This window comes from Podarcis gaigeae, assembly GCF_964106915.1.
Source record: "Podarcis gaigeae genome assembly, chromosome: 11".
NCBI lineage: Eukaryota > Metazoa > Chordata > Lepidosauria > Squamata > Lacertidae > Podarcis > Podarcis gaigeae.
The window spans coordinates 49,436,130-49,449,215 of NC_139687.1; the positions used below are offsets into that span (position 1 = coordinate 49,436,130).

The window sequence follows — 13,086 nt, forward strand, 5'->3', positions numbered from 1 at the left end:
TCTCTCCTCGCAGGGAGGTCTGTTCCGAGAGCAAAGTGGCCACCACCAAGTACCCGTGCCTCAAGCCCAGCGGGGAGCTCGCCACCTGCTTCAGGTCAGTCCGCGCCGCCGGTCGCCCGAGCGCCTCTTTCAGCCGCCGCGAGGGCGGAGCGAGCGGGGTTGCGCGCGCGTTTGCGCGGGGGGTTTTTGAGGCGCTGAGGAGAAAAACGGAGTGGGGGGTTCGAGGGCAGAGGCTAGTTGAAGAACCCCCCCAATATATCCACACACACACACACATCTCACACAGGCACCATACTTCTCTTTCTTAAAAAAAGTTTTTATTATTAAAATAATTCAGCATTAATACACACATGTTACGAATATACAAACATACATTTCACACAGTCCTTAAAAATGTTCATACATACCCACACACAACCCCACAGATACTTCCTTGTCCCATCACCATCCACCCTACCTTTGTGTTAGACTTCCAATCTACTAGAAGTTGCAATATCTTTCCACTTCTATTACTTTCTTTCACACACCTTAAACCCAATTTTCTGCTTCTTTTTCTATTACACATTGTTATCCATCTTATTTAGCGTTTCAGTATTTAAAATGGAACTTGTTTATTCTAATAGGAGTTCTGATTTTTCAGGCACCATACTTCTCATTCGTGTGTGTGTGTGTAATTTTATCTATATAATATATCTATCTATTAGGGTTGCCATGTTTCAAAAAGTAAAAAGCAGGACACCGCCGGTTTTTAAGGAAACCACCGAAATTATTGAGCTTTTTTGAGGAAACCCTCCAAAGTTATTGAGGTGGTGTTTTTTTTACAAAAATACCAAATACTTTTTCGATTGACTCGCCTAAGATCCAGGACAAAGCGCCATCTTTCAGAAATCCCCACCCCCATGTCAATTCTACCTTTGAAATCCCAGGAATGTCCGGACTACAGCAGCCATAATATAGATATAATGGGAATTCCCGGACATATCCAGAATTTCTCCGTTGGAAATAGAGTCCGGGGAAAATGTCTGCAAATTGGTAAAAATGTCCAGGGAAACCCAGGCATATGGCAACCCATGTTGGAAGTGTTGGTTTTGGGGGGCAAATTTTCTTTAAAATCGCTCAGAAATTTTAAATTCCACCCCCCCCAAGAAAAGCTCAGCAACTTTGCCAAAGAAAAAGCTCAATTTATGTGTCTGGGTTTTCACATTTTGAAATATGGCAACCCTAATCTATCTATCACACAGGAAGCATGCTTCTCCCACAACGTGTCTGAGCCCCAGAGGCTTGGGACTATCCCTTGTTTTATTTATATCTTCATTAAAAAGCATTTATTTTTACTGTTTTATTTGTAGACCACTTAATCACAGGTGTCTCTGTGTGTGATGTGCAAGGAAATCAATAGTACAATGAGGTTAAAGGTTAAACTACACAACCAGAATTCAGTTAAAATGCCTGCTGAGGTCGGGCATGAAATTAATATATTCCTGCTGAAATCAATATATTAATTTGATCGCTTAGTATTAAGAAAAGAAGGGAAGTGTCAAGTGGTATGCAAGGATAACACTAAAATAAATAAAACAGTGAAATAAAAACAGTAAAACAGAGAAGAATGGGGGATCAGAAATAGCAGAGTTCGATCTTCTGGGTTAGGGAAAGCCTGGGGGAAAAGATAGATCTTCACAAGATGCCTTGTGAACAGAGGCACCTGGGAGACCATGGTGTTTAAAAGCACACCCCTGAGCATGTGCAGAGTGTCATTTTCCTTCCTACGCCACTGCCCAGAGAAAGGGAAAGGTGCACATACACACACACACACACACACACACAAGAGAGGGAGAGAGAAGACGCAGGTGAACACTAGCAACAGGAAGAAGTAGCAGCAGTAGCAGAGCTTGATGGGCCTCAAGGGTTGACAGAAGGCCCTTCTGGGCTTTGGGCCTTGGCAGATGCCTAGGGTGCCAAATCCTGGTCTGGTACCCTGGGCTGAGACCCCCCTCCCGTTTGCCAGGTGTCTATCACCTGACACCATAAGGACATCATGTGGTTGACAGGTGCATTGTTCTGCTGACTTGTCAAAGTGGGGCCACAGGGTATGTGTGTGTGTTTAGGAATCTGTCCTGCCAGGTGGATACAGTTCCCTACCCCTGAGTTGCCAGCAAGTTCTGTTTCCTCAGCTATTGACGCTTCTGTACATCTCCCTTGCTTGTGGGTTGGCTGCTCTTTCTCTCTCTATGTGAGATAGCATCTCAGGGCAGGGCTCTCTTTGTACCCCGAGACTTCCAGTTGCTCAGCTGTATTATAAAATGTGAAGGGAGCCTTTGCAATTACATTGGGGGGGGGGGGAACACTTGGAAGAGTTGAGTGTCAAGGAAGAAACCTTGATTGCCTCTGGATCCCTGGCATTTGTCTGGTGTGTGTTTACATACACAAGTTTCCACACTTTAAGCCAGTGTTTACTGCTTCAAATCTGGAGTATATCCCAGAACTACTCTGCTTAGAAATTAATAATTGGACCTAGTATAAGCTCAGTAACAAACAATATACCGTACCAGGCAATTTTATATAAGGGGGTTGTTATTTATGGCTTAAATTCCTGCATACGTTTACTGTGATGCTGCAATGGTGCCTTTTTTGATTCTGCAAGTGCAGGCATACAATGCTAACAAGCCTGTCTGCAATACTTTAAATGGTGCTTGTGTGCATAGGCATGAAGGCCGGTCTTCAGTGGTGTGCTGTGAGCATCTGACCACATGTATTTGAGCATGCAACCATAGACAACAATTTGTAATGTCCTCACATGCATAGGAGAAAAGTTTCTGTAAAGATGAGCAGGGAGACTGCTCTCCTCTTCCCCTGGTTTTCAAACCACATTGTTTATTATTTCTGGTTACAACAGGAGCACCAAAAACCCGGGTGCTACAGAGTAACACATTAAGTAAATAATTACAGTAAATGGGTTTGTGAAGTAGGCATGCATATTAAAGGTATACAATGCCTTTATGAGATTAAATAAGGAGGGTGGTTGTTTGTCCTGTTTTGATAATGCTGATATAAAGAATCAAAGCATGTTGCTGTACACACACTTCTTTTTTTACCCTTTATCCTTAAATATAAGCAAGATTAGGTTTTTGGAGTTTGTTGAATCTTGCTAGCTGCCCTATTGAAGTTTCTGTGCTCTGGTACTGAAATGGTGTTCTTGCAGAAGAAAATGCCTCTGGGATTTCACCCTGAGTGTTTACACAACCCCAGTGCCATTGCTGATACAGGAACCCTTTGGTATCTCTAAGAAATAGTGATGGCTTGTACTGCGGACCTAAACAAACTTATTTGGAAGGAAGGTTGCACTCCTAATATTATTCACCAGGATGCAAGCCCCATTGAAATCACTGTGATTTATTTCTGTCTAGACATGATTAGGATCTGGCTGCAAGTCTTACTGATTTCCATGAACTTATTTCTCTAAAAGATCTTCACACATTTTAATATATTTTTTTTAGTGCTCACCTAAAATGTAAACTCTGAATGCAATAATGATGTGTTTGTAAATGCATATAATAAGCATAACTAAGGAATCAAGATTTTCTGCAGCTCTCAGCAAATTTTGGTTTACCCTGCTAAGTGTGCAAGATAGATGTAGATGTGCTGAGGACCACAGTTTTAGAGTATGTTCATCATTAAAGGTTAGTGCTGGTTTATTGCTCTGATGACCTGCCGTGGTTTGACACTGAAAAACCAGCTGTAGTAGTTTACGGTTTCCCCCCCCCCTGGGATAGAAAGGAATTACTTCTTCCTTCCTGGGCAGAAATGGGTTGGTAGAATAGCCTTTTCAAATTCTCTGTCACTACTCAGTCGGTGCAAGGAGATATGGGCCAACCATTACTTTCTTTCTCAGCCTTTGGCGCAAAATACAGAGAAACCTCTACACTGTCTACAGCAATGCCTAGGCAAATGTTACAGAAGCGAAGCAGTTACAATACTGAATATAATTTGGGAGTGCATTATAATCACTGTGTGGAAAAACTGAATGTGCCCTGAGCGATTGCAAGATAAACGATCTTGCCTTTTTGTTGTTGTTGTTGTTTAGTCGTTTAGTTGTGTCCGACTCTTCGTGACCCCATGGACCAGAGAACGCCAGGCTTTTAGTATTGGAGAAATATATATCATATATGGTGCAGTAGTTTATGGCGCTTAGTGAATATGCATGTAAAATTCTGTAACTCACCTGCCACCTACACTTGTTTGGCTGATGCATGTGGCCCTCCGTGACTCAGAAACTAGAGGCGTCATGACCACACTGGTTTGTAGAGAACTGTGCAGTTCTGAAGTTCAACATGCAAGAAGATTTCATGAACTGTGTGACAATGGATGCATAGTTTATAAGCGACTTCTCTGGTTCGGCAGTCTTGCTTTCTTGTGGGAAAGGCTACTTCAATTTATTTGGCAGGGATGCTGTTAGATTTCCAGTGCCTTGGAACATTGACACATTTTAATAATTTTAAATATATTTTAATAATTTTAATAACACATTTTAATAATAAAAAGCAAAAGCGTTAAGCAGTGAAAACACATAGCAATGCCGGCTAATGATTTATTCACAAGTCCCATTATTACAGGGTTGTGGAGCCTGTGGACCCTCCAGATGTTGCTGAACTACAAAATCCATAATTGTGTATCATTGATGCTGTTGGTTGAGGAAGATGGGAGTTGTAGTCCAGCAGGGCCAGGGACTGGCTGGACACTGAGGAGTGGTGGCTGGATACTGATTGAGTGGGCACTGGGAGAAGGTGGGTTGGAGACCCACTTGGAAGAAGGGATCAGTGAACTGGGCGAATCTATAACAGCCAGGAGATGAGAGTCAGAGGCAAGAGAAGCTGCAGGATTGGAGGGTGAAGAACAGGTGCGGGAGGAGGGAGAGAGAGAGGTCAGGTTGGTGGAGACTCAAGGGCTTGCACACCTCCTCCTCCTGCCCCCACCTCTCCTGCTCCGCTGTCTCCCTGGTCTAAAAGAGGGCTGAAGCGGAGAGCAGAAGGCTATATGCAGGGGTAATTTTTCACCTGCTTATGTGCAGCTCAGGTGGGGGAGATACCTAAGCCAAGGTCAGGGGTGGGCCTTTCTGTTGTGGCAACTGCCTCATTAGGTGCCCATCTAGGAGTATCTGAGAGATGATGAACTGATACACATGCCTTTTCCTAACTTGTAAGTGTACTTTTGACAATAAAGAGTCAGTTCCTCCCTCTGGATTTCCCTTGTCTGACAGCGCTGTGACAAGCAAAATTTGGAGAGCTACAGGTTAGCTACCTCTGCCTTTATGACATGCCTTATGAAATGACAGTTTTAGTACTTTTGCATCTGTGCAGCACAATCCTATGTGTGTTTACTTGGAAGAAACTTCCACTGACAAAATGGTACATGGTAAAATAAGGATGACAAATTTCGCTTAACATGAAACTTTATTTTGCAATGAAATTGGGGAAAAGATCCATGAAAAGAGAAAGCTCTGCATAACCAAGAAGGGCCACTAATTAAGAGAAGAATGGAAAAGGAAAACCACTTCTTTATTATATAATGGGTGGGCTTTGGGGATCAGGTAAAACAAGTTAATAAAATGTTCACTAAGTGTTGAGAGAGTTTAGATGTATTTGCTATGCAGTTGAATCATTGTCAGAAAGTGTATATACCTGAATCTGTATTTGATTGGGATGGGGTCAGAAGCTTAAAGGACTTCCACACAGGAGATAAACAGAAACCATGATCCTGTAGCATCTTTAAAAAAAATTGCAATTCCTTGTTTGCTGCACTGGTTGAGTGTGAAACTTTTGCCACTTCTGTGCTGTGATGGTGATGGTGCTTTGCCAACAGTGCAGTGCCATGTATGTCTGGTGGAGTCTCTTTTGCTGAGATGACCCTAGAAGGATTGTGAGAAATGTCCTGATTGTGGCTCGTATTATGTGGCTGTCAAAAGTGGTGTACTCTTGGTGCTAAAGCTCGAGGATAATGTGTTTCTTTGAGACGCAGCGTGTGCCTGAAGAGCAGCTGATTGCATTATACATGTAAACATTTGCTGCAGGCCATCTGAGAAGACGTATGACTGGTTTAATGGTTGCATGCTGTTTATAAAAATTGTTAACTAAATCCAGGCAGACAGCAGTGATTAACATTGGAAAGGGTCTGTCATTTTCCCAAGCTAAGTCCTTTGGCCTCTGTTGATGTTCAGTGTTTAGAGAAAGCTGGATCTGTGTGGCAAAATGAAATTACAGCTCCATATGTTCTTCTGCTGTAGGGTTAGTTATGTGGGGGGAAATTGCTTTAGTTTATATTTTAATGTGAACCTATCCAATTTGCACTTGCTGAAAAAATATGTGAACCAAAACACAGCTATCTTTCAAAACAAGCACCTCTCCGAATTTTGCATTGCAGTGCTCCAGCCAGATAGTATCTACATAAATGCATGTATTAGGGAGAAATGCACATTAAAAAGCAATATATTAGGGAATATTCCTTGCAGAAATGTGCATACTAAAGACTTCTTTTTAAAAACCCACAAACTGATGTAAAAATGATATGCAGAGCGGAATTAAATTTCTGTTTAAATTTCTACCCTGCCCTTCATTCCAAAGGAGCCCAGAGCAGCAAACATCAAATTACATACAATTACAAATAAAATAAAAGCGTATTTAAAAACATCTACAAATATGTAAAAACTCTTTAAAAACAATCACATACCCTCATACCTAATTTCAAGGTTGCAAACAGCAGTGTTTTTCAGCCCTCAGATACCTGAGTAAGCAGGAAACTTCCCCCCTCCCAATTGCTCCTTATGCTCAACAATGAGGGGGACAGACACAGCTGACACACCAGGGATGGAGCCACCACAGAGAAGGCCTCGTCATGGGTCAATGCCAACTGAGCAGCAGTGACAGGTACCACCACCAACATTACGTATCCTGCTGATCATATGGCCTGAAATGATTGATACTGGGTGAATTGTTCCAGTTACTTGGTCCCAAGGTGAACAGGTCTTTTTATGCAAGTACCATCACCTTTCATTGGGCTTGGTAGTTCACTGGCAGCCAGTGCAGAGTTTTCAGGGCATATTGTCTCATCAGGCTGCCCCCTATTTAACTTTTTTTTGGGGGGGGCCTTTATTAGTAAAATTATCTCAAAATGGCTTACATAAAGCACCACCACGGTTAATTAGCAAAAGCCAGCTATCAAAATAAAACGGATAATAAATCTCACTCAGAATCATTAAAACCCAGTGGCAAAATTTTGTCAATGCCATCATTAGGCTCAGAGTGGTTTGCAGAAGTTTATCTAAGTACTAATAGTTCTTGTTCCTTGTGGGGTGTTGCAGGATAAATGAGGTCAGTGAAAATGGCATTGGAGAAACATTTTTAAAAACAACAACAACAGATTTAACTGGGATGGGTAATTGTGTCTCTTGTGTTCTGCCCAGAAGGCAAGCAGATTTTTACTCCTAGGCTCTGGGAGTGCATCACAAACTGTCAGTGGCAATCATTTTTGTAAAATTCAGTTGCAATTCCCGTCCAATGTGATGCACCAAGTATTAAGGCTTTTATGTGCTATGGTGCTTTTGATTAAAAAATGTCCTTCTGACACATTCTGCCCTTTTTATTGCTTCCTATTTATTGCTGTGGGGTTAGTGATGAGTTGTTCCTTAATTTAATTAGTCGGCTTCAGTACCTCAGGGGTGTGTGTGTGTTAATGATGGTTTTCCTGTCATTATTTTTCCCTTTCTTTCTGTTATAGTGAAACAGCACCATTTCACTATGAAAGAAAACATGGAAGTAAAGAAAAGAGCAATTCATGATATAAAAGGGACAGAAACTGCAAGGAGGAACCACTACACAACATTGCAGGGGACCTTTCCTGAATAAGACTTATAAGGATTCTTGACCCTAGAGAAGGGCATTCCTGGGAAATAGAACATTTAGCAAGCGTTATGTGTCAAACCACCATTTTAGTTTCCCTTATGTCTGATTGTGGAAAAGCAATGCCTTGATAGTGCTAAGGGCCCTAGTGTACAAGTAGCCAATGTTTTCCTGGGAAGCATCCTAGCAGTGTAAGGACAGATCTTTTCTTCATTGGTACTGCATTATATATAGCACTTGCCAAATTTTAGCAACTGCTTGCAGAATAAGGAACATCTTAGTTTGATTTATTTTCTCTAGATTTGGAAAAGCTTGTGTTAACGAGGGAAGCAGGAAAGGTTTTTTTGTAACGAGTTTTGCAAAGGATGACCAGAATGACAATGAACTAGATTTTCAAGTGCTAAAGATTAATGCAAAGGGTCAGGTGATGAAGACCTGCTTTCCTAAATAAAGACCAAGCAAGATATCTTATTACTAACCTCCTCTGCGTAACCTGATCCACTTTCCCCGAAGATAAAGCTTTTAATGCATGAGAGGTACTTTGAATCATAGTGATCGCTCCAGTGGGATTAGCTCTGAGTCAACTGCACAAAAACATATTTAAAAGTCTCTCTCACATTATTTATATACTATGTGTGAATTCATGTTATTAATGTGGGGGAGAAATCAACAAAGGAAGTATTACATTTGGACTATAGATTTAAGACCGTTCTGTGAAAACGCACAAGTGCTAGTGCAAAGAGCCTCAACACTAGTACACAACAGTGCTACTTATTATTGTTGGCATCCGTCTGTCTCGAGAGACAATGGAGTGTGCCTTCGGGGGTGAAGTCAGACCACTGGAGAATCACAGCGCCTGCTGTGGCTGTAGAGACTGGTAACTTGCAACTGCTGCCTCCCACATTGCTTTGGCCAGAAGACCTTCATCTGTCTCTCTCTATCTATGGCATTTCAAATTGGTTGTTCACCTTTCCACAAATGCTTATGACACCCATACTTTTTATAGCTGTGGAAGAAACCCATGGATGAGGTACGAATAGGCTTACATTGCTGACAAACTGGATAGTAAACTGTTCATGATGATACTCACTAAAGCGCGACTTAGAAACCATTTTGATCCTGCATGTTTGTATCTGAGCTACCTACATTTCGCTGGGGCTAAGTCATTCTGTTGGCTCTAGTGGTTTGTGGGTAGCAGCCAAAAATCACCATGTGCAAGGAAATTTCAGAGTGATTACATCTGAAAGTATTGCTCTGTATTGTCTCATTTTGGCTTATTGTACAATATGACATGGGGCCTTTCCACATCATCACAATCCCTATCCGTAGAAGTGGGTGGCATTCTATCTACCTCACAGGGACCCTGTCAAATAATTCATTTCTGTCAATGCTTTACAGATAAAGAGCCAAGGACTCCAAGGCCATGAAGCAAAATCCTTGGCTTGTGTTGTGATCTGAATTTGAGTCAAGCCAACATGTGCTATGGTAGTTTTCGAAGGTTTTTTATTATTATTAAAATAACTGTCAAAATTAGTGGTTGACTCTTTGCACATTTGTGAGTAAATGGTGAAGTCTAACTCCCTGCATGTTTCCTGAGAGCTTGAAGTAAGCTGAGTTCACATTCTGGTTTGGTTTAGTTTGCATTTTGTTATTGAAAGGCTGCCTTTTATTTTCACAAGAGTACCTAAGAACATCTGTTAAATTATAGTTAAGCTTTTTGGCAGTACCTTTTTATGGAATACATATCTACCTCGTGCTACATATTTAAGCGGTCTACTTGTTCTTAAGTAAATAAAGTAGCGTGTAAACAACAAGTCTTTTAGCTACATGCATGCAAGATGAGCTTTTGCTACGGGTATCTGCATAAGACATATATCTTTACTGCTGCTGCTGCTGCGGCTACTGCTACTTTTGACATTTTAGTCTGTTCTCTGTATTGCGTGTAGGGAATGTAATATTACAGTTTCATGGTAACATTAAGCTTTTCATAGCTGAAGTTCTCGAAAGAGCGCCTCCAGAATAATAATTTGGTAGGTTGCTACCAAATTAGTAAAAACGTGTCTTTACTGTTCCTTGATCCCCCTCGCTAATTGTAAAGGATTCTTACCATGTTTACAATGAATGGTGCAGATGGGCTCCTACTTTAACTCCTCTCCCTGCAGGAGCAACAAACCATGATTCCCATGATTAGTGTTACTGCTGAACTGAGGATTGTGCTTTATTTCTCTCCATACAAACCGTGACATGAAGCCAAAGTTTGTTCTTGGCATCCCAAATATCTTCTGTGTCAGCAGATGGGGCTTTCCATATTCCATCAGTGTTAAAAGTTTTCAAGGCAAAGGTGATTGCAACAATAGCATATGCAATTCCAATATGGGGGTCCTTTGTTAATCTAACCCAATTGGAGGTAATCCAAAACCAGCTGCTAAGAAGGTTGCTAAAATTACCCAGGTGTGTAGGCAATACTGCTATACGTCTCGAACTAAATGTTACATCTCTAGAAACCACATTATGGAAATGCATCCTCTGTTACTGGTTGGCATTATGGCATAAACTTCCAAATCTCCACTTGATACAGTGTCTCTGGAGAGACGACTCCCCTAGCCCTTGGGCAAAAATAATACATGGGAAACTTGTGTCCTTAGGACTATCTCCATCTGAACTACTAAAATTGGATTTAATTTCTGCCAAGAGAATTATAACTCACAAATTAGAGGAGATGGATTTACAATTTAATATTGCGACAGGTGGTGGCACCTGTTCGCTGATAAACCTTGGCTTAACACCACCAACAAAGCTTCCATCTTATTTAACTACCTTATCTGTGGTGATGCACAGGTACGCCTTTATAAAGGCTAGATTCAATGTTTTCCCATCAAATGTGTTGGGTAACAGACTCTCCAACGGACAGATCTCACTCCTCTGTGACTGTAAAAGTGGATCTACAGAATCATTATATCATATAATCTTCTGTTGTCCTATACATTCGGCTTCACGGTCCAAGTTTTTGGCCCCATATTTATCGAGAATAGCTGACAGACCTCAGGAAGCCCAAATAATATACTTATTAAACGACGAAGACTCAAGTAGATCCCTTGCAGTCGCTAGATACCTGATTAATGTCTTATTTCATAAGAGGAGAAATGGATCACTGTATGACTCTGACAGCTTAGCCAAACTTAAGAACCATCAATAAGTGCCAGAACTAAGACGCATATCCCCCAAAATCTGAGGTATTTGAATTGCGGTTGACATAGAGGGAGCTTATTGTGTATAGTTTACTAAATTGAAGTAAAATTGGTTTTATAGGGGTGTTTTAACTTGGAACTGTTTAAATTGTATTGTTTATGGATAAATTTTGATGTATTGTTTTTAGATATGGGCCAATGGCCGTAATAAACCAATCAATCAATCAATCAATCAATCAATCAATTGTAAAGGATTCTTACCATGTTTACAATGAATGGTGCAGATGGGCTCCTACTTTAACTCCTCTCCCTGCAGGAGCAACAAACCATGATTCCCATGATTAGTGTTACTGCTGAACTGAGGATTGTGCTTTATTTCTCTCCATACAAACCGTGACATGAAGCCAAAGTTTGTTCTTGGCATCCCAAATATCTTCTGTGTCAGCAGTAACAAATCATGAACCCCAGTTTGGACATAAAGCTAAATCAGGGATTGTGGTTTGTGTTGCTCGTGGTGTGGGAGGAATGAGTTGCCAGTTTCTGGGGCCATCTCATAGCCTTCCCCGAGGACTTTGATGAGCAGGACAGTGGGAACAAGAGGCCGTGTGCCCCAGAGCTCTCCTGCTCAAGCTTCTGACTTGCAGCCAGGCCCTTCCGCTGAGGCTCTCCCTTTGGACGTTTCGTAGCCCCCTTGCCTTCATTGGCTCAGGGTGAGGAGGCATGGCCACCCAATGCCAGTGTGCTGGTCCCATGGGTTACCCGAGAGGCAAGGTCCAAGTCCGGTCTGTGGTCAAAGGTGCAACGTGGAGGCAGTCCATAGTAGCTAAAGCTGGGTGCAGGGCAGGGAGTCGGGTGAAGTCAGGAACAGGCTTGCAAGCAGGGAGCCAGGGTGGGTCAGGAGCTCAGTCAGGGAAGCAGGACAGGGTTCAGGCAGGAACTAGCAACCAACAATGCTGCTCCCACAACTTGGGACTGGGGCTGGCTAGCTTTTATCTGACCCGAGGCATAGGGCAGCCCCGATCCTCTGGTGACTCGCCTCTCCTGGCCTGGAGGCGAGCACTCCTTTTGCAGGAACTTAGTTCCCTCCTCCTCTCTGCCCTGAGCCTCTGCAGCTCAGGAGAGGCTGGAAGGTTACCGGACCCAGAGGCAGCCTCAGCTTCCTCTGACGGGGCTGAGAGTGGAGCACCTGCAGGCAATGGGTCCTCCATCACCTCAAGAGCCAGAGCAGACTCAGCTGATGTCTGCACCTGAGGATCCTGCACAGGTGAGGACTCTTCAGGCTCATGCCCCAGCCCCGGCTCAGCTGGTTCTGGAGGTGGGGAATCCTGTGTAGGATGGGATCCCTCAGGTTCAGCATCCGAGTCCGAATCCCAGGCCATCACAGCCAGGGAGGCCACTTCTCTGCCAGATGGAGGGGCAGGGGAGCTCCACAGCATGGACTGAGCTGTCAGGGGTGGAGGAAAGCCAAGGTTGCCTTTCTGAGGTGCACATCAAGAGGCGGCAGCAGGCCAGGCCAGGAATTTTCAGCAAGACAGGTATATATGCAAGTAGCTGAACTGTCCCCTACCTCTCTTTAAAAACATGGTGGGTAGGTGGACCCAATTGCTGGAAAAAAAATTCATGCTCTTGTGCAGTCTCTGCTCCTGATCACAGAATTCTCAACCCTGACCTTGTTTCTGAGCTGTGGTTAGGGAACCTTGAAACGCCTCTCTTGAGTAGGTTTGTTCCTTGCTGCATCTGTGGTGTCTAAGGCTGTCTGGATTAATTCCTGCTCTGGTCTTGTTGCTGAGTTTGCACCTTTTGTTTGTTGGCTTCTTTATGCATGAGAAAGTGCACGTGTCCTTCATGGGCAGGAACAGGACAGCCTAATTCAAGATGTTCATATTAAAGTGCAAAGCCCTAAATGACTTGGACCTCAATATCTGAAAGAGCACCTCCTTCTCTACAGACCCTCTCGGGTTTTAAGATAAGCAGAGGGGGGTCCTCTTGGTACTTCCACCTCTCTCAGC

The 13,086-nt window shown here is 42.8% G+C and overlaps 1 protein-coding gene and 1 long non-coding RNA gene across 2 annotated transcripts in view; one reads left to right on the forward strand and one right to left on the reverse strand.

Moving 5' to 3' along the window:
* Positions 1 to 13,086, reverse strand: part of LOC310827222 — a 324,002-nt gene that overhangs the window by 277,191 nt on the left and 33,725 nt on the right. The gene's annotated exons all lie outside the window — the stretch shown is intronic.
* CCBE1 (collagen and calcium binding EGF domains 1) overlaps positions 1 to 13,086 on the forward strand; it is a 140,568-nt gene that overhangs the window by 1,264 nt on the left and 126,218 nt on the right. Inside the window, exon 2 of the mRNA XM_083702867.1 lies at positions 14 to 94. Within this exon, the coding sequence (XP_083558993.1) occupies positions 14 to 94 (81 nt within the window). The remainder of the gene's footprint in view (positions 1 to 13; positions 95 to 13,086) is intronic.